Below are 27,825 nucleotides of genomic sequence, written 5' to 3'. Positions count from 1 at the left end.
ATTACAACAATTATTTTATCATCGTCAGTTCCTTCATTCGTGCCAAAATATATACACAAATAAAGAAGGGGTGTTTCTAAAGCCTATATAATTACGCGCTCTCGCACTTCTTCCCATCTACTCGCTCCACCAATTTACTCGCACAAACAGGGAAAGTGAGGAATACCATTTCCCAGTAACAGAGGTATTTTGCTCGACTTACTTCTTGCTTCATAGAGTTTGCTTTGTGATTGCACTCCTGGAATCTAACTGTAATTCTTTCATTCTTTAAAACCATTTTAATCTCCATTCTCTCGCCTGCATTAACAATCGATGCGGTATTTATACAAATTTTCCGTTGATTATCGCGTTTCTGCGATTCCTTCTCTTCCTCAGGTGATTACTCACATTTTCCTTGTTTTTTATTCGTTGTTTTCTCGCCGAGAAGATGGAATGAAGGCAGTTCTTTCATTCTTTAAAACCATTTTAATCTCCATTCTCTCGCATGCATTAACAATCGATGCGGTATTTATACAAATTTTCCGTTGATTATCTCGTTTCTGCGATTCCTTCTCCTCCTCAGGTGATTACTCACATTTTCCTTGTTTTTTATTCGTTGTTTTCTCGCCGAGAAGATGGAATGAAGGCAGTGGTTTATTTCATCACGGCGTCGCAAGCTTCTTCTCTTGTTTGTACTTTTTAATATGATCACGGCTTTCTTTCATTCTTGAACAAGTAAATGATGCATTAAACATTTTGTTGATCGCTTCTCATTCTTTCGTTCATTCCTTCTTTCAATGATTGCTCTTTTGCGCGCGGCTTCTGCCCTCGAAGCTTCCTGCACCTCTCCGGCGTCGTTTCTTTTTTTCTTCGTTTTATGTCAAGGTTTCTAAATTAGGTGAGGTTTTATGACTTTTTCCTTTCGTGCGCGATGCCGTTTCGTTGGCTGACTTTTCTTCGTTGCTCGCTCGATTACTCGAGCTTTCTTAATATTATGAATATGAAAATCTCTGCTTTCTAGAGGATTTCTCCATTTTGATTTTCTAATGGTAATAACAGTTGCTTGCTATAATTTTTTTTATAAATCAAGTTTCTTTCTCCCTCTTTTTACAATTAGGTCTGTAAATGAGTTCACCGTTCATGAACCGTGTGGCGGGAAGTTCGTTTATGTGCATTTATTTATTAAACGAACGAACATAAACAAAATTTTGTGTTCGTTTAATTAAATGAACAAACACGAACATAAGTCTCGTTCGTTCATTTACGTTCGTGAACGTTCGGTTATGTTCGTTTATGTTCGTTCGGTTATGTTTGTTTATGACTCAATTTTCTTAAATCAATTTTGGTGGCCAATTTGTAAGTATCTTAAAAATATTAATTAATGTAAAAATTCTGATGACCAACTCCATGATTAACCCAATTTTATTTGGATATTAAATTCAATATGTTAACTCGTGAGGCACCTCGCACTTATATTCATTTTCCCTTTTTTTTCTCCAAATTCTAATGTTCACTAGAGAGTAGAGATGATCGGTGAAAGCTTAAAAAACAAATTATATTATAGTGCAATCTGAAGTTTTACAGGTCTGTTTTCATCTCTTTTTCTGTTTTATTTGGCTTAATAGTTAATATGTAAAGTTATTGCGAGTATCTTCACATCTAAAACTCAAGAAAACATCATGCTTCTTTCTAGAAATAGATGAAAAGATAAATGTAACAATCAGAAGTATATGAGCATCAATAAAGAGAAAAATATATAGAATTTGTCAGAAAACAAAACAAAGGTTTCTATGTAATTTCTGAAAAAGAGTGTAATAGCGAAAATAATGGGTTTTCCAGGAAGAACCCATTAATAAGTAGAAAATACACTTTGACAATGAACTTTTGTGTTTTATAGTTCTTGTGTGACCTTTAGCTAAAGTAGACTTTAGGTACGTTAAAATTTTAAATGGTAGTTTAGTAATAATATCGGTTACGATATGTAACATCGGAGGGATTTCAGATTTATGTTATTGCCTGGTAGTCCAATTTGTACCGTTCGAAATTTTCATGCTATTAAATTTTCTACTCTGCCAACAGAAATGACCATTATTAACAAATCTCACTAAAGTTTGATATTGATGTCACAAAACTTTTAGCCGGCGAATTTATCATAATAACGTAGTGGAAAATGATTGTTCATATGTAATCATGGACCACTAAGATAAATGTTATAGCGTTAAATTAAAGTCGTGTGAATCATTTAATATCTTTAAAAGATCGATCGAAATATCTAATATCTTCAAACATTTCATCACTGCTAATTAGCTCTTACGCTATTTATCATTGTATATTTGGTTGATTTGCATTGTCGACTATTTTTCATGAAAGAACAATGGAAGGTAGGGTCTCCAACGTTTATGTTCGTGTTCGTTTATTTATTAAATAAACGAACGTGAACAAGCTATATTCCTTAATGAACGAACATGAACAAAAAAAAATTTGTTCGTTTATGTTCGTGTTCGTTTATGTTCATTTATTTATTAAATGAACGAACATAAACATACATCCGTTCGTGTGCGTCCTGTTCATTTACAGGCCTATTTACAATGAGTTGCCTTCTGTTCTGTTTTTCTTCAAGATTCTATTTATTCGTTTTGCAAAGTCAATCTCATAATTTTCTGGCTGCATACGTTGTTGTTTCCTTTGAACACGCTTGAATATAATGTATATATATGTTTATGTATATACTTGGTTTTTTTTTTCCTTACCACAAAGCGGATTCTGTCAAAGTCAATTCCAATTTGTCTACTCCTTCTAGTTGTATTTGCTTTGTCAGATATTATATTACAGTATTCTTTTTTATTTTCAACTTTGAGATAGTTTTTTTAATATAGTAAATTACAATTGTACGTGCATTTTCTACCTCCCCACTTATTATATGAACGATTCAAAACCAGCTGTCTACTAATTATCCGGTAGTTGAATCTTTAAATTTTCAGCCGTCTATGAATTATTCGGTAGTATCCTTAACCGTTCTGATTAAACAATGATAACATGTTACTGATGTTTGATGGGTATACTTCAAGTCTTAAATTCGTTTAGAGGTAATTTTAATGCTGATTGATGGCATGCATGATGGCAACATGAGTATGGCCGATCCTGAAAATTTATGTTTTTGGTTTTCCAATAATGATTGATTTTTAATTCAATCAATGAGTCTTTTATGTGCTCGGGGTCCATTGTGTGTAGGCCCGTTATGTGTGGTTGCCTTTAACGTGGTTCCCTCCCTTCCCTTTGCGGGGCAAGACCTCTTTTTCATTGAACAACTACTGTTTACTTATTTTTTGCTCTACAAATATCGGCCAGTTTTATTTATGCCTTGTGTTCCAGTTATTTTGGCTTTCATGTAAATTCAGGCTTTGGTGCCTTCTACAAGCTTTATTTGAGGATGATGTAGGTGTTTGTTTTGAAGTTATCGAGGGTGTTGTGTTCCTGTGTATATTTTTAGCCAGAAGTTTGTTTTTTCTGTTTCATGTTCTGCAATTTTGATCCTTTTTTATAGCATTGGTTCCTGTGAGTGGTATAATTAGGTAATATATGTTCCATTAGTGTGTGATAGAACATTGTTCATTGGCAACAATTTGCCTTGGAAGTACCAGAATAGGGTGTACATACTTTATCATGATAGTTTAGAATAAGTTCATGTAAAATTGCAGTCTAGTTGCTTAAAAAGAAGATAACGACACAATACAGTGTTAAATGTCAGTGTCCAAAACTTCGTCTGGTAAGAAAAGGAATATGAGTCTGTGAATGGTCATAGAGGGTAGAATTTACTATATTTCCCCGTAATGATTTATGCTTTTTTATATAAAATTCTCATGCTTATAACGTCCCTTTCCTTGCAAGTTTTGTGTCAGATGTTGCTTTCCTGTTCTGACTGATAACATGTTTCCTCTCATCCCAGTTTGTTTAGTTAATTTGCGCTGTTGGTTTTCATTCCTGGTGTCATCTTTGCTCATTTTCCTCTTCCGACTGATATGTTCTACAAATATTTGACATCGTTAGTGTCGAAAGATATATATTTTGTTTTCCTCTGCCTCTTTGTCCCTCAACCGTTTGATTTCTGAAGTTAATTGTTTAAATTTGTTTGGTAAGGCATGTTTTCTTGCCTTCGAATCAATGGATTTGTCAAATTTGTTTAGTTTTTTTTGGCCATTATTTATTTTCTGTTTTAGTGGATGTTATTTTGGATCTGTACATTAATCATAGTTCTTAAATCAATTCCCTGCAGATACTGTCCCCATACATAAGTTTTAAGAAGAGTAATCAAGAGATATGAACAGGTGCGATTCTGATAGCTGGTTCTTTCGAAAAGTATTATGATCTTTACCTTTATTTGTCCATTTTAACACTCTTCCTGTATCAGTTTTCAGGGCCTTCATGCTTGGTGGATTGCTTGCTGAACAGCAGTGACAAGAAAACTTTAAAGAGGTGGTTCTTCATCGATAAAAGGGTTGGCTAATTAGAATATCAGAGGTTGAACATTTTTCTAAGGAATCTGTTAGCTTTTACGTTATAAGTAGTGATACAACGCTGGACCAAATGGACCTAAAACCGAATCACACTACTCCTGTTCTTGCTGATCCTGCAACGATAAGCAACTCAAGATTAGTAGTATCTTCCGGCCTGTTACCATGCTCACCCCCGGGTTCAGTGTTTTCCCCAAATCTATCAACTGTTCCTAGGAAAAAAGCTGGAATTCTTGATGATGTTCGTGCCAGCAGCTGGCTCGATGCTATGAAATCCTCATCCCCACGTCATAAAATAACTAGAGACTACAACCATGAGCTTTTATCAGCTGATACAGATGTTGCATATCGCACATGGATGGTATTGTTTCACTTTTACATTTTTTTTAATCTACCTTTGAAGCAAGTTGAAGTGTTGTTGATCTGATCTATGTATGTACTATACTCTCTGGTTTTACAGGTAAAGTATCCATCTGCACTAAAATCTTTTGAGCAAATCACAAATTTTGCAAAAGGCAAGAGAATAGCATTGTTTTTGGATTATGATGGGACACTTTCACCAATTGTTGACAACCCTGATCTTGCCTTCATGTCTATTGATGTAAGAATGAATGGTTAGCCGGACAAACCATCCCCCCCCCCCCGGTTCTGTACTTATTAATTGACTAACCAAAGCATTTAATTTAGATGCGAGCTGCTGTAGCAAATGTCGCAAAATACTTCCCTACGGCGATAATAAGTGGAAGAAGCCGTGCCAAGGTGATATGCGGATCAAGTTCTTTATTAACTTTGACATCTTTCTTGCCACTGTATGTTACATATTTACATATTGGTTTTAATTCAGGTATACGAGTTTGTTGGACTAACAGATCTGTATTACGCTGGAAGTCATGGAATGGACATCATGGGTCCTGTTAGGGAACCTTCTGACCATACTCCTAACTGCATTAGATCTACTGATAAGCAGGTTTCCGGCTACAAATTTTCTATCGTTTTTGCTCTTTCTTTAAGTAACATCTTAATCTTGTTTCTCTTTAATACACAGGGCAAGGAAGTGAATTTGTTTCAGCCTGCTAGTGAATTCCTGCCTATGATTGATGAGGTATGTAAATGTGCCAATACTTTGAAGCCTTTGACCTTTTTGTCTCTTTCCTAACGTAAGAATTGTCATTCTTCACAGGTTTTTAACTCACTTGTCAAAAGCACCAAAGAAATAAATGGAGCGAAGGTCGAAAATAACAAGTTCTGTGTCTCCGTCCATTACCGTAACGTAGACGAGAAGGTAGATACTTCCCTCGGTATAAACAGCAGATATCTTTTGGGGATGGTAAATTCATTAACTTCTGCAAACCTGCTGCTTTTTTTTCCCAATCAGAACTGGAAAACAGTTGCGCAATGTGTCCATGATGTCATCAGAAACTACCCTCGTCTACGATTGAGTCACGGGCGGAAGGTTTTAGAGGTTCGGCCTGTGATTGACTGGGATAAGGGGAAAGCTCTTACTTTTCTACTTGAATCACTCGGTAAGTATATATTTCCTGTCGTGGCGCCTAGTCTTTTTTCCTATGCATAATAAATTAATGGTTTGCAAAAAATGGCTTTAGGGATCAGCAAATGTGATGATGTGCTTCCCATTTACGTTGGAGATGACCGGACAGATGAAGATGCATTTAAGGTTCTGAGAGAGGGAAACTGTGGGTATGGCATTTTAGTATCATCCGTGCCCAAGGAGAGTAATGCATTCTTCTCCCTTAGGGATCCACAAGAGGTACTGAATATTATCATTTTTTTATATTCTTAATGTCGAATATAGCTTGGATTATTGAAATAAATCATGATCATCCATCCAGGTCATGGAGTTTCTTAAATCACTGGTGACATGGAAGAAGACGAGTGCTCGCTGAATACAAGAAACAACATAGAGAAGAAAAATACACAGAGAATAAGAAAAGCGTATATATTCTAGTTAACGCAGGGAGCAGAATTGGAGAGATGAAAGGCAGATCTACTCAACCATATGCTTCTTGTCTTAACTGTATATTCCTGCTTCAGTTATCTTTTCTCGTTGATAGCAACACGATTTCCCACCCCCCCATTCTTTCAAGTATAGAAACGCATTTTTCTATGAATTTACGAGCTCCTGTTGGATTCTATTTTCATTCAATTTTCTCTCTTTTAACCCTCATTTTCATTGAGTGTTTGTAACCCAATAAGTTGAGCTTATTATTTATTATTCACAACAGAAAGTTCATGCATTGATGTTTCTCTGTTAATTATACTAGTTTTCACGGTTAATTATAAGGCAATTATCAGGGCTTATATCTGATATTGGGCTTTAGAGAAGATGACCGAGTAAAACTACTATGGCAATTAAATGGCTCAATAGACCAACAACCAGTTGGTCTAGTGAGATGAGACACTAAGTTCCTTAAGCAAAGTCAGGGTTCGAATCCTGACGTTTACGAATGGAGCAAACAGGGTTGGGAGGGTCTCACTCGCCTCTGCAATACCCGATCTGGATTAATTGATCAATATCCCATCTGCTTATAGAACAGGACCATCCCACGTAAAGAACAAAACCCTACATTCTGTTTACTCAAATCTCAAACACAAATTACATGATCCCTCTTCCATTTTCTACATTTATACGAGACTAAGAAAATAATGCCAAATCTTTCAGCATACTAATCTTGTTACTAGTATATGTAGAGGCTCTGATAAATTTAAATATTTTATTAGATAATATTTGAAATCAATAATTAGATAAATAAAGTTTAAAATTTAAATATTTTAATAAAAAAACCGGTTAAATTATGAATTCATATAAATCAAAAGATTATTAATATCTAAGTTGATAGATAGAGAGATTAAATCCAAGGTAGCTTAATCTAAGTTTGAGTAGCAGGTAGAGCCGTGTGCATGGCCTTAACTTTCCAAGTTCAAACAGTCCCTCTTTGTTTCACTGTGCCCAACCCAATAGCCATTCACCATACCTCATCTAATAGACAACCGCCCATCCAACCTCTCTCTTTAACCCACTTTCCACTTAATTTCTCCCTACTTGTATTTATGTGACATCTCTTCCACAAGTAAAACCAACTACACAACCTCTCCCAAAATGGAGGCCACCACCTTCCTACACCACTCCTCCTCCGCCGGAGCGCTGCCTCGAACATCCTTAAAGAGTTTTCCCATAATATTTGGCACCGTCTTTTTCCTAATCCTACAGCTCACATTAGTCACAAACAAAAGCCCAGAACCATTAGCAAGTCCCGACGGTGAACCGAGAGGGATTGCCGAAGGTGTTTTGGACAAGGTTTGGCATAATTGAACAAACGCTATGTTTTACTGGCAAAGAAGTGCCTACCACTTTCAGCCTCAAATGAATTGGATGAATGGTATATAAGGCTCTACCTAATCAGGTTACATTTGATATCCCTTTATGTTTGGTTCCTAATGATCGAATGTTCTTGTCTTTTCTTCTCTAATTGTTGCTCGTTGGTTTTGGAACCTCATGTATCCTGCTTCAGATCCTGACGGTGAATTCTCATAACTATCATCGCCTCATTTTTAACTCCTACCTAACTGGGTTTTGCAAACGTCTACCCCACATACACTACGCATAGCATATGAGCATGCATCTTTGTTCTTCCTTACTCAATGTTGTTGAAGTTATTGACGACTTTCATAACATAATTTTTTATAAGCTCAATGAAAGATTAAGTTAAATAAAATATAAAAATTAAAAAAGGTTAACTTAAATGAAAAAGAAAGAAAGAAAGATAAATTTACTTTGTCCAAAAAAATTGTGCATTTATGTGTCAAATACACCTATTAACATGAATATGAATTTAATCGGATTACAATACATGAGTAAAAACTTTAAATCTAATCACTTAATAAAAATAAATTAAAATTATTATATTTTAATATGTGTTTTGATACATAAATACACATATTTCCTTAATAAAAATAAACGAGTTAAGTTTTTAACGATGTGTATTAAATTAAAACAAAAAATAAATGTTAGGTGTGATTTTAAAAATATTAAAAATTTAAGTATTAAAATGGACTAAAACTAACCGTTTAAATACTAAATATGTAGATTACCCTATTTCTTGCAAACGACGACTTTAAAAAATCATATCTATATTGCAAACGACGACTTTAAAACGACGCTTGGCTTGGACCGGATGGTTCCTGGGGGATATCGGTTGGCTCAATGTGTAATTCCACCATAGGAATGGCCCTTGTTTATCAAACAACAAACTTTACGGATTATGAATTATTGGATGGGGTCTTACATGCTGTTCCGGGTACGGGTATGTGGGAATGTGTGGATTTTTACCCGGTTTCAATAAACGGGTCGGTCGGGTTGGACACATCGGCACTTGGACCTGGAATTAAGCATGTGCTAAAGGCTAGTTTGGATGACACGAAGGTGGACCATTACGCACTCGGACCTATGACCCGATATTGGATAAGTGGACGCCCGATGACCCGGAAGAAGATGTAGGCATCGGGTTGAAGGTGGATTATGGGAGATACTATGCCTCAAAGACATTTTTTGAGCAGATTAAACAAAGGAGGATTCTCTTTGGTTGGGTTAACGAAACTGATACCGGAAACGCTGACCTCAAAAAGAGGTGGGCTTCTGTTCAGGTACATACATGATACATAGATATGGCCATTTCACCCGGATTTCATCCCAATTCTGTCTGGTCAATTTTTTATTTTAAAAGTTTAAATTCGAGTCGGATCGAGTTAAAGTTTTTAAGATGAGGTCAGGTCAAGTTCATATTTGGGTTTAAAATGAAAAAAATCTGACTCGATTTATAATATTACAATTATCTCTTATATATTTAGAGATAATTGTAATAATATCTAGGTTTGTTCATGGACGATTAACCGTACCATTTAAGCTAAATGGTCGGTTAACCGTTATAACGGTTATGAGATTTTTTTAACCGTAACCTAACCATTAAGAAACGGTTAATCGGTAATGGTTAACTATTATTAATGGTTCGGTTACAGGTTAACCGTAGGTTAACCTATTACAATTATTTATCAAATTTATTTTCATAATTCATACTACAAAAAGATGTATTACACCGGTGCAAGTGAATAAAATAAACAAATGTAGCACTTAATACATACTTACACCGATGTAAGTAGGTACATTTCTCGATATCTTAGTACCTAACAATAAACATATAATTATATTAGTACAAGTATGTTTCTATATTTTTTTAAAAATAAAAAAATAAAAAAAATATATATTAAGTTATTTGTATACAAATTTTATTAAATATATATATATATAAATTATAAATAATAGAAACTTATATTAAGTTATTTATGTAAAAATACAATAAATTAAAATTTTAATTATTAACGATTAACCGTTTATCAAAATTCGAAACCGTAATCTTAACCGTTAACCATTATTTTTAGCTGGTCGATTAACTGAAAACGTTTAGTATTAATGGTTCGATTAATTAACATGTTAAATATAACGGTTATACTAGTTAGCAACTTGGGTTTTTTTTAATATCCAATTAATTTTATTTTTTGAATAGATCTTTATTTTATCTAAAAAAATGAATTATATACATATTTAGACCAGGTCGGGTATAATGCAAGTTTTGACCTAAAAGATTGGGTCGAGTTTGGGATCATGTAGGACCCTTCTAAACTTGGGTCCACTAGGGTGCAAGTCAAGGATCTAATTTTTAGGTCAGAGATGAGCCAAAAACTTGATCCGACCCATAGTCATATATACATGCATACGATTCGTGATACTATTTTGATTCTGCATTTTATAGACAATTCCCAGGACTGTTGTGTATGACAACAAGACAGGAACCCATTTACTTCAATGGCCAGTGGAAGAAGTAGAGAGCTTGAGATTGAATGCCACAGTGTTCAAGGAGGTTATAATCGAAGCAGGATCAGTTGTGCCCCTCGACATAGGCACCGCTACTCGGGTTATGTGACTAGCATTCTTTAAAATGAATCAATAGTCCTTCACTTATTAATCATCAATTTCTCTTGTAACCATTAATTAATGCAGTTAGATATACTAGCAGAGTTCGGAATAGAGTTGTCGGTACCTAATACCACAGATGAAGTCGGTGGTTGCGGTGACGGTGCAGTTGATAGAAGCACTTACGGGCCATTCCGAATCCTGCTTATTGCCGATGTTTCACTTTCAGAGCTGACTCCTGTATATTTCCGTCCCCTTATTTCGCCTGATGGTAGTCTTAAGACTTACTTTTGTGCCGACGAAACAAGGTCTTCTGAAGCTTCTGATGTCTTAAAACGAGTGTATGGCGACAAAGTTCCGGTGCTTGACGATGAGCACTACAGCATGAGGGTATTGGTAAGCGAAGATCAATATTCTTCCAGCTGGTTGATAAAGTTTTTTTACCACTGACTACAACGATGAATGACTCAGGTGGATCATTCAGTGGTGGAGAGCTTTGCACGAGGGAAGACGGTGATAACGTCAAGAATTTATCCGACAAAAGCCATCTATGGAGCTGCTCGGCTATTCTTGTTCAACAATGCAACTGGAGTAAATGTGAAGGCCACACTCAAAATATGGGAAATGGATTCTGCCTTTATTCGTCCTTTCCCTTTCGAGGAAACGTTGCAGAAATGGATGCTTCCTGTGCTCAGCCAAATATTACTACTAGTATCATGTCAGTTTCTTGAGGTAAGCTTCAAGCTTTAACTCTTATAATCCTCTGTTCAACATCATTTGTCTAACTCTCTCCACATCCTCCTACCTACCTACATCACTATAAATCTTCATCAATGGCTCAAAATTATGTCTGTTATCCGGCTCTAGCTCCAAAAAATTTTGACCGGCAATCTCTCCTATCTCTATATTTCCATGGACCGAGCAAGCATACTGCAATTTCCCCCACACAGTTTGACCTGCCTCAATCTCCATTCTGTCCATTATCAAGCTGAAAGCCTCATCTATCAGTCCTGCTCTCCCATAAAGATTTATCAATCAAGCATTGTGTTCCATTCCCGAATTGATCCTGAACTTGTTTCTCGTTAAGATTAAAGCTTCAATATGTTGGGAAATTAAACGAGTAACGAGTAATTTCCCTATAACCAGATTAGTGAGAATACGAAATAAAAGCGGAAAAATAATACCCGAAATTGATAACAGAGTTCAGCCAATTTGCTTACGTCTCCGGACTGCTGCAGATATTTTACTAAGAGATAAACTTTACAGGTGTTTACAAAACACTCACTACTCACAAGAAAACTCTCTAGTATTGGGAGAAAGAAATGATTTGGGATGATTTAGAAGTTAAATGAGCTAGGGTATTTATAGTTGAAGCTTAGGGACTAATCTTTGAAAATACCCTAAAGTCTAGTGACTAAAAATAATTTTCCCATGTCATTTAGCAGCCCATGTTTTAGCAGCCCCTTTTTTTAATTCCAAGTCGCCGGCTGCCATTGCATTTTGACCAACAATCTCCCACTTGAAGACTGATTTTAATTTGTTTTCACACCTCGATCGATGCAACAACATTTCTAGTCTTGTTATTTTAACATGCCAACTGAAGCTGAACACAACTTCAGTTTGTCCGTAGTCACCGTCTTTGCCAACATGTCTGTCGGATTTTGAGCTCCACTAATCTTTTCAAGTTTCAAAATCCCATCTTCCAGAAGAGACCGGATAAAATGATATCGCAATTGTATGTGCTTCATCCTGGAATGAAAAGACGGATTCTTTGCTAGATGTATAGCACTTTGATTGTCGCAATACAAGACATTGTTCTCTTGTTTCTTGCCTAACTCTTCCAAGAAACTTTGGAGCCAAACCATCTCCTTGTCGGCTTCCACAGTGACATATTTTGCTTCAGTTGTGGAGAGAGCAACTATCTTCTGTAGTTGAGAAACCCAACTCACTGCGGTTCCTCCTAGAGTGTAGACATACCCTGTAGTGCTCCTTCTGATGTCAACATTTCCGGCTAAGTCAACATCTACATAGCCTGTCAGTATCGTATCTCTACCTTTGAAACAAAGTGCTTTGTTTGTAGTACCCCGCAGATATCTGAGGATCCATTTGACTGCTTCCCAGTCTACCTTGCCCGGATTATTCATGTACCTGCTAACAGCTCCCACTGCTTGAGCAATATCTGGTAAGGCATACGGCACCTTCACCATGTGTGCACGTTCTTCTTCCGTCTTTGGTGACTGTTCTTTGGAGAGTCTAAAATGAACACCTAAAGGTGTACTTACTAGTTTAACATCTTTCATGTTGAACCTGGAGAGTACTTTGTTGATGTACTCAGCCTGTGATAACATTAAAGTCTCTGACTTTGTGTCTCTCTTAATCTTCATTCCAAGAATATGCTTTGTAGCGCTCAGATCCTTCATAGCAAACTACTTCGACAATTCTTGCTCCAAGTGTATAATCTCTTGCATGTTTGAGCCTGCAACGAGCATGTCATCAACGTACAATAATAAAATAATGAAGCTGTTGTCGAACCTCTTGATGTAGCAACAATTATCTGCTTGACATCTAGTAAAATCACTGCTACTCATGAAACTATCAAACTTCTTGTACCATTGTCTAGGAGCTTGTTTTAAACCATACAAGCTCTTCTTTAACCTGCATACCGGGTTTTTCTTGTCTGCCTCTATGAAGCCTTTTGGCTGCCTCATATATATTTCTTCCTCCAAATCACCATGAAGGAAAGCTGTCTTTACATCTAACTGCTCAAGATGTAGATTTTCTGCAGCTACAGTTTTCATCACCAATCTGATTGTAGACAGTTTCACGACTGGAGAGAAAATTTCATTGTAGTCAATACCTTCTTTTTGCTGAAAACCTTTGACAACCAATCTCGCTTTGTAGCCATCGTGCTCTTTCTTGATCCTGTAAATCCACTTGTTGTGGAGCGCTTTCTTGCCTGGTGGTAATTCAACTAATTCCCACGTCTGATTTGACATAAGCGAGTCCATCTCATCTTTCATGGAAGACTCCCACTTGACTGAATCCTCCACCTGCATTGCTTCATCATAGCACTCTGGTTCACCATTGTCAGTCAGCAACAAGTAGTGAAAAGAAGAAGAATACTGTTGGGTTGGTTTAGGAATTCTGGAGGAGCGTCTCAGTTCTGGTGTGCCTGGTTCTTCTTGAACTACTTCAGGACTGATTTGAACATCATTTCCAGAAATCTCCTCAAACTCAGCAAATTCCTTTGTTTCAGCTTCGGTATTGGAGCTACTTGGTTCTATGGTTGCCCTGTCTTTGTACATCACATTCTCATTGAAAATGACATCTCAGCTTCTGATGATCTTCTGATTTTCGTAGTCCCAAAACCGGTAACTGAACTCATCACCGCCATAACCAACAAAGGCAGATTTGTTGGACTTAGCATCAAGTTTACTTCTTTCAGCAGAGTCTATGTGTACATAAGAAATACAACCAAATACTCTTAAGTGTGAAAGATTTATTTCTTTCTTACTCCAAACTTCATCAGGTATTTTGCCATCCAAAGAAACTGAAGGCCCACGGTTGATTAGGTAAGCTGCAGTGTTAATAGCTTCAGCTTATAGAATAGGCAATCCGGCATGTATCCTCATGCTTTTGGCACGTTCATTCAGGGTTCTGTTCATACGTTCTGCTACGCCATTCTGCTGCGGTGTCATGGGAACTGTTGTCTCCATCTTGATCCCATTGTTTGCGCAGAAATCTCTGAATCTCCTATTTCTATACTTTCCTCCATTATTAGACCTCAACCGCTTAACTTTCAAACCAGTCTCATTTTCTACCATGGCCTTCCATTTTCTGAAGGTATCAAAGACTTCTAATTTATTCTTCAGAAAATAAACCCACACCTTCCTTGCAGAATCATCGATGAAGGTAACATAATATAATGAGCCTGCAAGAGATGAAACTGGAGATGGTCCCCATACATCAGTATGAACCAACTCTAACTTTTCAGCCTTGGGTGTCTTACCAATCTTTGCAAAGCTGACTTTCTTTTGTTTGCCAAAAATGCAATCCTCACATAGTCCGACATCTACATTCTTTAGATCCGGCAGCTTACCTTTTGACAAAAGTGTGTTCATCCCTTTCTCGCTCATATGACCAAGCCTTTGGTGCCATAGGTTTGATTTTCCATCAGCATCTGCTGTAGCAATGATATTCTCTAAATTTGAGGTTACATACAGAGTACCAGTCTTCTTACCACGAGCAATGACGAGTGCTCCTTTGGTGATCTTCCATTCACAACCTGAAAAAGTTGTGTTATATCCTTCTCCATCAAGCTGTCTACAAAAATCAAATTTCTTTTAAGGCCAGGAATATGTCTTACTCCTTTCAACGTCCAGGTGGTCTGGTTTGTCAACTTTAATCGAATGTCTCATTTTCCGACAATCTTCAAGGTTTCATCATCAGCTAGATGGACATTCCCAAAATCACCACTGACATAGTTCTCCATGATTTCTCGGCATGAGGTGGAGTGGAAAGATGCCCCTGAATCCAAGATCCATGATTCAATCAGACTGTTGACGCTTAGAATCATGGCATCACTTGTTTCCTATGTCATGCTGGCAGATTCTTGTGCGCCGATATCTTTCTTCAGTGCTCGACAATCTCTTTTAAAGTGACCATTCTTGCCACAATTATAATATGTAAAATCTTTCTTTCATGTTCTTGATTTGCCCTTTCTGGATTTTGATCTGCCACGATTTGAATTTCTTTTTGAAGTTCTCCCTCTGGACTCCGTATATAAGGCTGAAGAGGTTGATGCTTCACCCGATTCTCTCCGTCGAATTGCATCGCTCAGTACCAAATCCCGAACATCGTCGAATTTCAATTTGTTGTTTCCTGACGAGCTGCTGACGGCTGTAACAGTAGCATTCCAACTGTCTGGTAGAGATGATAAGAGAATTAAAGTTCGAACTTCATCATCGAATTCAATTTCCACTGAACTCTACTGGGTTGTATTGTGTTGAGTTCATTTAGGTGTTGAGCCACTGATGCCCCTTCCGTCATCCGCAAATTGAATAATCGCCTCATCAAATGAACTTTGTTTGAGGCCGATGGCTTCTCATACATACTGGAAAGAGCCGTCATAAGACCCGTCGTGGTCTTTTTCTTTGCTATGTTGAAAGCAACATTGCAGGACAATGTCAGTCGGATAACTTCGAGGGCTTGTCTGTCGAGAAGAGCCCAGTTTTCATTCTTTATGCCCTCTAGTTGTTTTCCTGATAGAGATTGATATAAATTTTTCTGGAATAAAAAATCTTCAATCTGCGTCTTCTAAAAGCCAAAGTCTACACCATCGAACTTTTCAATTTTCACATTCCCTTCGTATGCAGCCATCGCTCCCACTCGAATCTGGTTTCGTTTGGATCGTTTCTGACAATTCTTGCGAACCACCGTGAATTATAACACATATGTCGACAAATTCGTATCGCCGACAAAATTTTTACTGTTCACAAAAGTCACTATTCACGTGAATAGTAATGAATAGTAATCTCGCAAAAATTTGACAAAATTCACAACCAAAAGCTCTGATACTAGTTGTTGGGAAATTAAATGAGCAACGAGTAATTTCCCTATAACCAGATTAGTGAGAATGCAAAATAAAAGCGGAAAAATAATACCCGAAATTGATAACGGAGTTCAGCCAATTTTCTTACATCTCCGAACTGCTGCAGACCTTTTACTAAGAGAGAAAATTTACAAGTGTTTACAAAACACTCACTACTCACAAGAAAACTCTCTAGTGTTGGGAGAAAGAAATGATTTGGGATGATTTAGAAGCTAAATCAGTAAGGGTATTTATAATTGAAGCTAAGGGACTAATCTTTGAAAATACCTTAAATTCTAGTGACTAAAAATAATTTTCTCATGTTATTTAGCAGCCCATGTTTTAGCAGCCCCTTTTTTTAATTCCAAGCCGCCGGCTGTCATTGTATTTTGACCAACATAGTAAGTGTTGAAATAGATTTAATTTTGCATGTTATTTGAGTAAAAACTAAAAGGGACAGATTAAATCAATATGAGAGATTTCAGGTAGCAATCTTTGAGACTAATTTGAATATATGAAAAGTACTGTGTCTTCAATTCATTACTGTAGAGCAGTACATAATGGGCACTCCTCTTTTATCTAAACCAGATTTCCATCACATTTTCATTTATCTTACTAGAGAAACTTGAAGGCGATCTTTAAGACTTTAGCCTCAAACAAGGTAAAAAAGACTCGATGCCTCAAAAACTTGTAGGTGTTTTTTTATTGTTTCTATGTTGTCATCAACCCGGCCCTGCAATAAGAAAACATCTCATTTCAAAAAAATGGTTGTCACTTGATTCAAATTAAGCCATAAAAGAATCTATATGTACCTGATTACGATTCAACACACGTTTCACCATTTCTTCCTCTGGGCAATCAAAGAAAAGTACAACATTTGGCTCTACACCAATCTGCAAATGTCATTAGGAAAGGTATATTAATAATAAAAAATATCATTTTGTTGAGACGGTTTTCCGCCCGATGAAAACAAGTGTCGTTGCTTTCTAAATCTCGTATCGAAAAAGTAAGTGTTTTTCTTCTGGTATAAGATAAAACACAATTTGTGGAGTCGCCACCAATCATTTTATCGAGGTGTGATTGGTCACAAAAAATGCTATGTTATTTTAATAAAATTTATAAAAATAATATTAAAATAACACAAAAAGAGTATGTTTACCAGAAAATGAGTTCGGGAGTCGGTTACGTGTGAGGAATGATTAGCACCCCACAACGCCCAAAATTAGTACCTTTGTTTATTAATTTAATGTCTTTGCAATAAATTAACAAATTTGTATTTAATTTCAATTTATGATCCCATAAAAATAATAATATAACCCAATTACATATAATAATTTTAATGATTTAATCAAGAAAATATAAAAATTAAGGTTACTATTATAACTATTTAATATGCAAAGTACTATAGTTGTAAATAATCCTCTATGAATATATTAAAAATATAAAAAATTAAGAGAATAAAATACATATTTCAAGAAAACAAATAAAAAAAATGAATCATTATAATTAATTAAAATAAAAAACATGGGTTTAATAAAATATTTGTGGACACAACTTAGTGAAATGTATTTTAAAATTGAACACCATAATTATAATGCTCCACTTTCTAATTTTTATTATTACTTTTAATAATGATATTATTTTATGTCATTATATTATTTTATTTTAAGCACTAATATATATTATTAGGATACACATTTATGACTAAAATAAAAAATAATAAATAAGTACTAGATTTAAAATATTTAAACATAAAAGGTAATAATAAAATAAAAATTACAATTAAATAAAACCAAAATAATAATATAGGATTAAATTAAAAAATATATAAATTATTTGTCAATATTCGAAATATTATAATATATATATATATATATTAAAAGTGTAAATAATCCTAAAATAATATTTAAATATATGTAAATATACGGTAGTGACTAAAATAAAAATAAATAAAATACAAAGACAAAATTAAAAGATATAGAAACCTGATTTTGGTGACTATAATGGAAGATTACATAATACAGAGACCACGGACGGGCTAAACCAATTCTGAAATTACACAGTCACTCCTCCCCAAAACGACGTAGTTTTGATAAGTGTATAAATAGACCAATATAAGCCTAAAATCATTAATTCTTCTCATTTGTAATTTTTTGCTCTCAATCTAAAGCTCTGTTCACCGGCCGACAACCGACCAGTCACTATTCCGACCACCGGCCGATCACTATTCATGCCACCGGTCACTATTTCAATTACTATTTACGATAGGAAAAAATAAAAATAGCTCAAATCGTAGATCGACTCACCCTAAACCCAAAACCACCCTCTTTTTTTCCTAAAAAACTTCAAAACGGCCTAAATCTAAGATTTTACCTTCGGTAAAACAACTTTTTCGACGACGTTTGGGCTTCGACGAAGGTAAGATCTCCTTTATTTTCTTCTCCTTTTGGTTTGTTTGTTACTTGTTGGTGTTGTTTGCTCTCTTCCCGTTGCCGTTGTTTTCTTTTTTTTTCTTTGTAGGATCGACTTTTTATAGGCTTTGGAAGGCTTCAGATAACCGTTCATTTTGGTGAGTCACCGGATCTACTATGGTGACTCACCATAGGGCGAGGTGTGCGGCTCTCCTACGACTTATGGAGTCTTCTGGTGAAATCTGATGGTGACAGCGGCGGTGGTGAGGTGTCACTGGAGGTGGCGGCCTCGTGGCAATCACCGGTTGGGGCACCTGGAGGCAGCAACCAGAATAACTTTAGGGTTGATAAACCCTAAAGTTTCTGCTAGATTAGATCTATAAAATGGGCCTCTGTATTTGTAAACGGGCCTCCGAGATTGGGCCTTTATTTTTATTGTATTATTTGTAATAATAATATAATTATTATAATAATAATATTATAAAAATACGGGACGAAAATGATTGTCGACACATTTCTCAAGCATCCCCACATATAACATTTTCAGTGAGTTTCTTCAACCCAACAAAAGCAAACAATTTTAGGAAACACATAAGTAAACAGCTTTGGAAAGCAGAAGCCAGATTGTCAATTTTCTTTTACACTTCTTCACATAAGAAGTCAATAGAGCTGAAAAGAAGTGAGAAGCTTACAATTCGTTCAAATGATACTCGATTCTCCTCAGTAAGCGGGAAGCCATCAATGAGAAATTTGTCATTCTCACTTGATTCCATCTCCTTTTGTATCAGTTTGACTGTCACCTGTGACGGGACAATTTTTCCTTCTTTAATTGTGCTAAGAATCATGGCAGTGAAATCAAAGATATATCATCAGAGGATATGGATTAGTATAGTCACTTAACACTATGATCTATAAACAATGATGAGAAATTATTACCCATCTGCACTGTTAGAAGCTATTTCCCTTCTTAACAAATCTCCAGCACTCAAATGTGTGAACCCAAAGGTCTCAACAATCTTTATACACCGAGTACCTTTTCCACTACCAGGACCACCTGAAAATTGAAAGGCATGCGAGGAAAAATCTGAATAAATGATAAGCTCCAGAAAAATATCTACAAAGCAAACAATGGTATTTAAACACGTCATACAAGCAGCATCACACGTACTGTACCCAAAGCCTGGAGTCACAATTGTTTCTTAATGAAAGTAGGGTACAAAATGCTCTCCAAACAAGTACAGAGGCTATAGCTTTCAACATCACTGTTCCCTTTAATGTAGCAATAGACATTTTGATCTATCAAAAGGTTTGTAGAAGCGGTATATCAACCTCAAGCATCATTGTGTGCTAACCATACAATAAAATGACAACCAGCATATAATATAATTAACCAAATTATATAATGATTTTGTGGATCACGTAACCCATGTTGTTTTACTGCACTTAAAAAGCCAAATGAATCAAGCTAGATAAGAAGATACCTCTCCTTTAGTTAAGCAAAGAATCAAGTATACTGGTTGTGTATAGTTTGCAACTTTAATTTTCTTTTATTTTCCAAAAAAAAGGAATCTAAAATATGAATATATCAAAACAAGAGAAAGAAACTTTAAAGAGAAATAGGATTTAAAATGGTGCAGAACACCCCAAGCTTCCAAAGCCAAAACAAAAGGTATATTGCATAAATGTGATTTTGAGTGCTAGTGTTTAAAGGAAGGACAGGGCATCGTTTACTCAAGCTAGCAATGCACAAGATTTACCTAGGACAAAAGTTATGAATGGAGTTTTCTCTTTGGGGGCTATAACACCTTTTGCCTGCATGCAGATAATGATGAACCAACAAAAAGGAACTCATTTTAAGAATATATCACGGAATATTTACTATTGCAAAATTAAGAAAACCTACAAAAGTAAAAAGAATTAAAATGTAAATAAATTTGAAACGACTGAAAAAGTTGAAATCCTGGGGGAATAAGATTGGTATACTGAATTCTAAACTAATTATATTAACGGCTTTAATCCAGAACTCGGGTTTAAACTATCCATACCAAACATAAGGTAGTTTGATACAAGACTAACAACAGGAAACATTTTAAATGCTTTGGCATCATCTCCATGATCCATAGGAGATATTTATGTTGATCTATCCAAACTAGAAGAAGGTTTCTAAAGTAAGCCGCAAAGCAACAGGAAGCCACATTTCCCCTCCATAAAGAAAGGAAAGAAAAATAACAGAACATCCTTAAATCAACCCATAAAGTAAGGGCCCTTTTTTAGGGTGAAGAATCGGTCAGTTTTAAAGATTCAACCTGTCCAAGCCTAACATAATTTGAAATGCAACAAAACACAATCATCAGTTAGACAATCGAATTACAATACCGGTTGGGCGATCCCCGTAGTTAATGATTCCCAAGTATTCAGTCTGGAGGCTGACTATAAAACAGCAACAACCAAACGCTTGTTTAAAATGATGAATAAGTAAACCAAAAGCAGAGATGAACAAAAGTGATATGAAATAGTATTGATTTTGAATTGAAAATTGGAAGAGGTGGAAGAGAATCGGAACCTGGGCAACGAAGGAGGAGCTGGAGGATGAGATGAAAGAAGAAAGCGAAGCCACGCGCCTCCACATCTCCTTTAGACTTGTCTAGTCTTTAGCTATTTCTCTGTTGTATGTTGGGTTTTGAGCTATAAGTCAGGAGGAACGAAGATGAGCTGGGTTGATTGTCGTTACTGTAAGTTTGTAAGTGAGACATTACGTCGAACAAGTAACGTGCTCCAGGAGAGTAGTGTTTCGCAGAGCTGCAAATAGTGATGGGACAATCAGAATGTGAGCAGTGACGTGGAGTAGCCCATTGTCCTGCATTGAAATGGGGACGTGCGAACGGATGAAGATCCCTTGTTTGAAAATAACTCGATGCCCACTATCAGTTTCTTTTTCGTTAAAAGGGACAAAGATTTGAGATTCTGCTTCTAGTGAACAACTTCACTCCTTAATCTTGTAGTCATTGTATAAGTTTCTTTAGTTCAACAAAAAATCTTACAGTAATTGTAGTATAATCATATATATTTTTTAAGATAAAAGTACGGAATTTGATCCTCCTCCAATTCGAGTTTGGTCAGCAGAAAATATTATTAACGGTGATGATAGGCTAAACGCTCGAGATAATGTTCTCGAACAAATTATTTCACGAGATAATATCCTCTCAAGATTAATTGTTTAAATAAGATGAAATCTACAGTGTTGGCCGTAGGTCGCCATGTCTTCCGGGCGACCTATTATGTGGCCAGCCATGCACGTCCCCAAGCATAGGTCGCCAAGTACTCCGGGCGACCTTGTAGGTCATCATGCATTCCCTCCTGCTCCTCGCATGATTCCTCTTGCCTTCAGATGGCCTCGGATGCTCTCGCATAGCTCGCTCGAATGGCCTCGGATGCCCAGCGTGTTGGGACGTGCATGACACATGCAATCTCTCTCATAGTTCGCCGGGAAGACATGACAACCTAGTAGGTCGTCCGGATGGCATGACGACCTAGTAGGTCGCCCGGATGTCATGGCGACCTACGACCAACTGTAGATTTCACCCTATTTGAGCAATTAATTTGAGGAGTACATTATCTCGTGAATTAATTTGTTCGAGAACATTATCTCGAAAGTTTTGCCGTATTATATTTATGATATATGCATTATTGTTTTAGGGTAAATTGTACTATTAACTACCTAATTATTTAATCTTTTTTACTTTTATCATTAATCTTTTAATTTTATCAATCATATCACCTAATTATTTAATTGTATTCAATCAAGTCACTAATAATTAATATTTGACAGAGATATTGACTCATTTATTCAGGATGTAACACTAGTTGATATATGATTGGAGTGAAAAATAAAAGAGAAATATATTGCACTTTAGGAGATTTAAAACCATGTCACCTAGGAGACAAGGTAGATGCCAACATTTTTATCCAAAAATACCCAAATATTATAATATTATCTGTCAGACACCGTTTCTCCTAATTTTATCAATCTAAAATCCTTTATAATAAGACACGTTACGTGAAACATACCTTTGTTTAAGTGGATCGATGGCACGTTCCTTGAAGCGCGCCTTCAAGGGAAAATAACGGGCACGATTCAAGGGGCACGCCTTCCAGGGTATTATTGCCACATCAGATTCCCTAAAAGCATGCTAAAAAAATATGCTTTAAAAAATTAAAAAATAAAACTATAGAGACTAACATCATAATTTAATATATATTAGTTCCGTGAGTTGGAGAGCATAACGAAGTTAGTTTATATAGGCTTATTGGAGTGTTTAGATTATGTTTCTTAACAATGTATGATAAAAACTAAAAGGTGTATTCCTAACTTGTTTTCTTATCATGTGAAAATCAAATGCTTTGTCAGCTTAAACTCTGGTAACATTTTATGCGCAACCTAAAATATTAATAATATTCATAACATTTACTATTTATAACTTAATTTCTTACCATTTATAACATTTTAGGTGCAACCTATTATGTTACAACATTGATAACTTTTTCGGTTATGCTTTATAACATTTTATTTTTTGCTATTAACCTGTAAAATAGATTTCCCGGTTACACCATTTTAAGTTATTTTAAAATAGTTACAACTCAATATATTACATATAAGTTAACATTTCCAGTTGCGCTAAACCAGTATTGTTTATGTTTTTTTTTTAAATTTTCGGTTGCACCCTTTTTTAACCTTATATTAGTATGTATTTTCTTAGACAACTCCACATATTTGGTATGAAAACTGGGCATTTGAAACTGCAAACATAATGTGTGCTTATAAACAAAAAAAAACAGTGGCTTCAATTCTATATTTCTATTTTGTGTTGCTTAATTTTCTCAGGCTGCCATTGTCATATATCATGGGCAGTTAGAGAGAGAGAGTTTAGGGTTCTAGGGCTTCTAGAGTGAGTGAGTGAGAGTTTAGGGTTCTAGGGCTTCCAGCATAGCATCATCCCGTGTTTTAATACTATAACACAATATATTGCATCGTTATTATTATCTATAAACACCCACAACTAATAAAAACAAAAACCATACATGTTTTTCTGTAGCCAAAATTTGAATTAAATAAAAATAAAATAAAATGCAAAGAGATCGAAAATTTGGACAATGCATAACACGGTTCTTTCCAATTTATTTTCTTGCAATCCAGAATCTCAAATATCAAACAAGAACCCAATCTGTTAGATTTTCAACCCTGGCCTAATGCTGGAATTGTTGAAGCTCGAATAATTGGAATTGACAGAAACTTGAAGGTGAACTGAAATCATCCCTCCTCATCCATAGTAGGTTCTGGTCCCGAGGAGGAGGAGCTCCAAGGTACCCCGATAATATATCGAGGTTCTTCACAATTTATTTTCCTGCAAAACTCTCATTTGAATCAGAACAAGAACAAAATCTGTTGCCTTTTCAATCCTGGCATCACCTAAAGCTGGAATTGAAGGTTATGGAAAGCTTTGGAAAAAAGTTGAATAACTGAAATTGGCAGCAAATCGAAGGTGACTGAAATCATCGCTCCTCATCCAGAACCGGGTCCCTGGGAGCAGCAGGTCCAATGTACCCTGATACAGTCCCACCGACAATGGAAGCATAGCTCTTCAAGAAAGAGGCACCGCGTGTCAACCACCCAGTCTCTTGCACTTCATTTACTTCCATCATGATCTTTCTTTCTTCCTCAGCAAGTTTGTCAGCCCACCTATTAGCCATGAAAATCTTCACAGCATCAACCCCTTGCTTTACTATTTCCTTAGGTGGAGCAACAAGAGGATTTTGATCCAAATTCAGTTTCGTCAGCTTGTCGAGCCGGCCAAATGAATCAGGAAGAGCATTGATTTGGTTGTTACTGATATCAAGCTCTTTAAGATTGATCAATTCACCAAGTGACTCAGGAAGTTCTGTCATATCAGAGAAATTGCACCTCACGTTGAGTACCTCAAGATTTGTCAATCTCCCAATTTCATCAGGAAGACCACGGAGTTCATTGAAGTGGGCATCCAGAAAACGCAAAGACCTCATCTTACAAATAGAAGTCGGAAGGGACCGGAGTTTGTTCAAATAAACTGACAGCCTTTGTAGATTCCCCAATTCATTCCCAAGTTTAGTTGGCAAGTACAAGAGGGAGTTGAAGCTCACATCCAACTCTATCAAAGACCTGAATTGATGAAAATCAAGTTTTACCGATGACAATGACCAAGAGCAATGTGTTTTATAATGATAAACTACAATTACCTGCATTGACAAATGGAATCAGGTAAGGCATTCAATTTATTTCCCGAGACATCCAATATTTTCAAGTTTGGAAGCAATCCAATTGAATCTGGCATAGACTGCAGAAGATTCGAGGAAACATTAAGCTCCTCAAGTTTTTGTAATCCAGCAAGCGAGTCAGGAATAACCTGAACCATCATATGGATTAGTAAGATTCAAAGATCATAAAAAGACTCAAGACCAAGATTTAATATGCCTATACAAGAACAACTCAATTCCTTATCCCTTTTAATTACAGAATAGGAAAACAGAGACAAGCCTTATGCATCGTTAAAGTTAATTGTTATCCGACAAAAAACATATAGTCTTAATCAAGTTCAAAGTTTCATCTCTGATGTCTCCTAGCAATTGTCAGAACATAATAATGTAGGACTATTTCCTTAGAATATTGAATCCACAAGTCCGGTTCATTATTTACTATGGGAGATGGACTAAAGCATATATCATTGGAAAGCAATATGGTTAGTAAGGGGTTACGGGAGTATGGACAATAATATAACAGGGAAGCTGAAAATAAAAAGAAAAAAACTACTTATTGGTGTTGCAAGCGCTAGCGGTTCCAAGTAGAAGGAGATGACATATTATTGTTATTCCTTAAAGTTTTTCTAAGCAAAACAAGCACAAAAATACTACTTTGGGGGATGAGAGGGAAGGGTTAACAATAAGGTTTAAACCTTGTACGTGGTGCCAACAGATTTGGAATATAGTCTGAATCAAGTTCAAACTTCAAAGAATCATTTCCAATGTTTACACATTAATCGTCAAAACATAATAGCGAAAGATTGTTTCCTAGCAGTATAGAATCCACAAGTCCAGTTGATTATTTACAAGGGGCCGTGAAATAAAGCATATATCACTAGAATGCAATAATAATTGTTAAGGGGTTAAGGGAGTCGATAGTCGATACCAATTCTGCCAAGACGCAATCTATTCACAGTATCAACAAATGAACAATATAACAGGGAAACTAAAAATATAAAACTTTACACCATTGATCACTAATAACTCCATCAGCATGTTAGCTATTGTTATTCCTTAAAGGCAAGAGTTATCAACTTTGTTAAAAGAAAACAAATATCCCTGAATGCTTGTATTGTTGGTTGTGTTATTTACGGTTCACTCTTATTATCCGATCACATTCTCAATTCAATAAAGTATCAACGCCGTAAAGAAGAAATCAAAGCAAGAAGAAGAAAGGAAAGAACAGACCTCAAGCTGATTACCGGAAAGATTAAGGGAAAGCAAACCACTAATCTTCCCAAAGGCTTCAGGCAAAAACCTGAGCTTCCTTCCACACAAATCAACTCTTTCTAATCCTTTCCCTTGAACTTCCTCCAGTATCCCAACAACCTCCGGATTGGTGTCCTCAATTTGCTCCAAATTCTCCTCCACTTCTCCCGCCTTCTCATAAATCATAACCAGCCTCTCCTCCGCTTGCTTCACAAGCTTGCCGTACGCCTCGTGCATTTCGTCCAATTGCAATATCGATTTGTGCATAGATTTTTCTTTTTCGGCTTCTTGTCGAATCTGTTGCTCTTTCTCGGCCAAGTTGGCGCGCCACTCGGCTTGATGCACCTCGGCGGGTCGAGGAGAGAGGACCAGTTCTCCCAGGGATTCGGAAAGGCCACACTCGATCTCTGCGAGCTTGGAGCGAGCCATGTCGACGGATTCGTGGTCAGGTCGTGGGCCGAGGGTCTGGAGAACGGAGCGGGTTTCGGCGACGTCGAAGATAGCATGGGTCATGGCAGCGATGACTTTGGGATTGGAAAGGCTGGGCATCTCTTCAACGATTGAGGGCAGATTGGCGCAGAAGGAGGTGTCGGTCGGCGGTGGTTGTTCGAGGTCGACGAGAGGATCGTAGTGAGGTTTGGAGGATGAGATGGAAGGGAGGCGGGACAAAACGTAGGAAAGGAGCGCGTATTTTTTCAGGTGGGAATCCATTTTCAGGGACGGAGGATTTGGGGAAGGGGAAAAAACCAATGCCAGTTTTGGCTTTCAGAAGCTTTACACAGTGAAGATGGGAGATTCCCAAGTTTTCACTTCTCAGCTGTTTTCATATGTTTTCTTCTTCAATATCATCACCGTTAACCAAATACCATTTTTTTATATATAATTTGAATGCCGATGAAAAAATAATTTTTATTTTTTAATATTTTGTAACGTAAAGTACACAAATCATTCTCAATTATATGGTGAATTTTTTTTGAATCCCTCAACTATTAATAATTATAGAATGATCTCCTGACTATAATACATTCCTTTATTGAGTCCATCAACTATTAAAAGTTATAAAATTGTTATTCGACTATTCATATGTTCCCAAATCATCATTTTTCATTAAAAAATTGACGACAGTCTGAGCTGAACATTAATATGCTAACATTGATATGATAAAATATGATCCCAAAATCTTAAACGACTATCATATCTCAGTCATCATGTTAAGTTCAACTCAAACGACATCCAATTTTTAACGAAAAAGGAAGAGTTTGAAACATATGAATAGTTGGGTTACCATTTTATAACTTTTAATAGTCACATGACTCAACAAAATATTGCCCTGTAGTCGGAGGACCATTTTTAACTTTTAATAGTCGAGAAACTTAATAAAATAGTACCCAATGGTCGGGGGACCATTTGTGTGCTTTACCGCATTTTTTATTAGACATATTAGTATAATACTGGGTCATGTCAGTTTTTTCAAATTAAAAATTATAATAAACTCGTGTGATAACAGGATGAGAGTATAATGGATAAAGTTTTCGAGTACCAATTGATAATTGAGTTATAGTACAAGGGCAAAACATTTGTTAAAAATAAATTTCCCACGCTGATTGTTTTAGGGTAAACTATAAATTTAGTATCTAAACTATTATGTTTGATCTATTTTGATATCTCAATTTTTATTTTTTTCAAAATCATACCTAATATTTTTTATTGAGAAAATCGCCTCAGTGACCAAAAATGCCTTATAATATACGATTTTAACCAACTTTTTTTTGATTTGCCAAAATGACCAACAAAATCGCAACGCGAAAT

The 27,825-nt window shown here is 36.1% G+C and overlaps 3 protein-coding genes and 1 pseudogene across 5 annotated transcripts; 2 read left to right on the top strand and 2 right to left on the bottom strand.

Moving 5' to 3' along the window:
- The first annotated feature begins 126 nt into the window (after positions 1–126).
- On the top strand, positions 127–6,649 carry LOC120215905 (trehalose-phosphate phosphatase A-like). Its single transcript, XM_039213433.1, has 11 exons — positions 127–184; positions 4,253–4,304; positions 4,388–4,851; positions 4,951–5,091; positions 5,178–5,249; positions 5,335–5,457; positions 5,536–5,592; positions 5,671–5,772; positions 5,866–6,013; positions 6,095–6,258; positions 6,341–6,649. Exons 3-11 carry the CDS (start codon positions 4,564–4,566, stop codon positions 6,392–6,394), a joined length of 1,149 nt encoding a protein of 382 aa, XP_039069364.1. The 5' UTR covers positions 127–184; positions 4,253–4,304; positions 4,388–4,563; the 3' UTR covers positions 6,395–6,649.
- A 2,049-nt stretch (positions 6,650–8,698) lies between these two features.
- On the top strand, positions 8,699–11,562 carry LOC120215744 (annotated as a pseudogene).
- LOC120215902 (plant intracellular Ras-group-related LRR protein 9-like) lies at positions 9,570–26,844 on the bottom strand. Of its 3 annotated transcripts, XR_005524997.1 has the most exons (6): positions 25,996–26,844; positions 24,748–24,914; positions 23,996–24,670; positions 23,859–23,879; positions 17,761–17,764; positions 9,570–9,581 (listed from the first exon to the last, which is right to left on the bottom strand). XR_005524997.1 is itself a non-coding variant. In XM_039213431.1 (4 exons), the coding sequence occupies exons 1-3, from the start codon at positions 26,725–26,727 to the stop codon at positions 24,028–24,030; spliced, it is 1,542 nt and encodes a 513-aa protein (XP_039069362.1). In that variant the 5' UTR covers positions 26,728–26,844; the 3' UTR covers positions 23,632–23,879; positions 23,996–24,027. The 3 variants fall into 3 exon arrangements, 2 of the variants coding, with proteins under 2 accessions (XP_039069362.1, XP_039069361.1); XM_039213431.1 differs by lacking the exons at positions 9,570–9,581; positions 17,761–17,764 and having other exon boundaries at positions 23,632–23,879; XM_039213430.1 differs by lacking the exons at positions 9,570–9,581; positions 17,761–17,764; positions 23,859–23,879 and having other exon boundaries at positions 23,995–24,670.
- LOC120215903 (probable UMP-CMP kinase 2) lies at positions 19,326–21,214 on the bottom strand. The gene is made up of 4 exons (XM_039213432.1): positions 21,041–21,214; positions 20,854–20,907; positions 20,235–20,289; positions 19,326–19,531 (listed from the first exon to the last, which is right to left on the bottom strand). Exons 1-4 carry the CDS (start codon positions 21,104–21,106, stop codon positions 19,410–19,412), a joined length of 297 nt encoding a protein of 98 aa, XP_039069363.1. The 5' UTR covers positions 21,107–21,214; the 3' UTR covers positions 19,326–19,409.
- Positions 26,845–27,825: the final 981 nt, after the last annotated feature.

This window comes from Hibiscus syriacus, unplaced genomic scaffold, assembly GCF_006381635.1.
Source record: "Hibiscus syriacus cultivar Baekdansim isolate YM2019G1 unplaced genomic scaffold, ASM638163v2 tig00110156_pilon, whole genome shotgun sequence".
Classification (NCBI taxonomy): Eukaryota; Viridiplantae; Streptophyta; class Magnoliopsida; order Malvales; family Malvaceae; genus Hibiscus; species Hibiscus syriacus.
The sequence above is the reverse complement of the archived record's forward strand: the minus strand, read 5'-3'. Positions and strand labels throughout refer to the sequence as shown.

Coding starts and splice junctions, on each gene's coding strand:
- LOC120215903 (XM_039213432.1), bottom strand. CDS start 21,106: ATGTGGAGGCGCGTGGCTTCGCTTTCTTCTTTCATCTCATCCTCCAGC. Junction 20,908..21,040: donor GCTCCTCCTTCGTTGCCCAG/GTTCCGATTCTC, acceptor GCTGTTTTATAG/TCAGCCTCCAGACTGAATAC. Junction 19,532..20,234: donor ATTCATAACTTTTGTCCTAG/GTAAATCTTGTG, acceptor TTCAATTTTCAG/GTGGTCCTGGTAGTGGAAAA.
- LOC120215902 (XM_039213431.1), bottom strand. CDS start 26,727: ATGGATTCCCACCTGAAAAAATACGCGCTCCTTTCCTACGTTTTGTCC. Junction 24,915..25,995: donor TTTCCGGTAATCAGCTTGAG/GTCTGTTCTTTC, acceptor ATGATGGTTCAG/GTTATTCCTGACTCGCTTGC. Junction 24,671..24,747: donor GATTCCATTTGTCAATGCAG/GTAATTGTAGTT, acceptor TCATCAATTCAG/GTCTTTGATAGAGTTGGATG.
- LOC120215905 (XM_039213433.1), top strand. CDS start 4,564: ATGGACCTAAAACCGAATCACACTACTCCTGTTCTTGCTGATCCTGCA. Junction 5,593..5,670: donor TCCTGCCTATGATTGATGAG/GTATGTAAATGT, acceptor CATTCTTCACAG/GTTTTTAACTCACTTGTCAA. Junction 6,259..6,340: donor CCCTTAGGGATCCACAAGAG/GTACTGAATATT, acceptor TCATCCATCCAG/GTCATGGAGTTTCTTAAATC.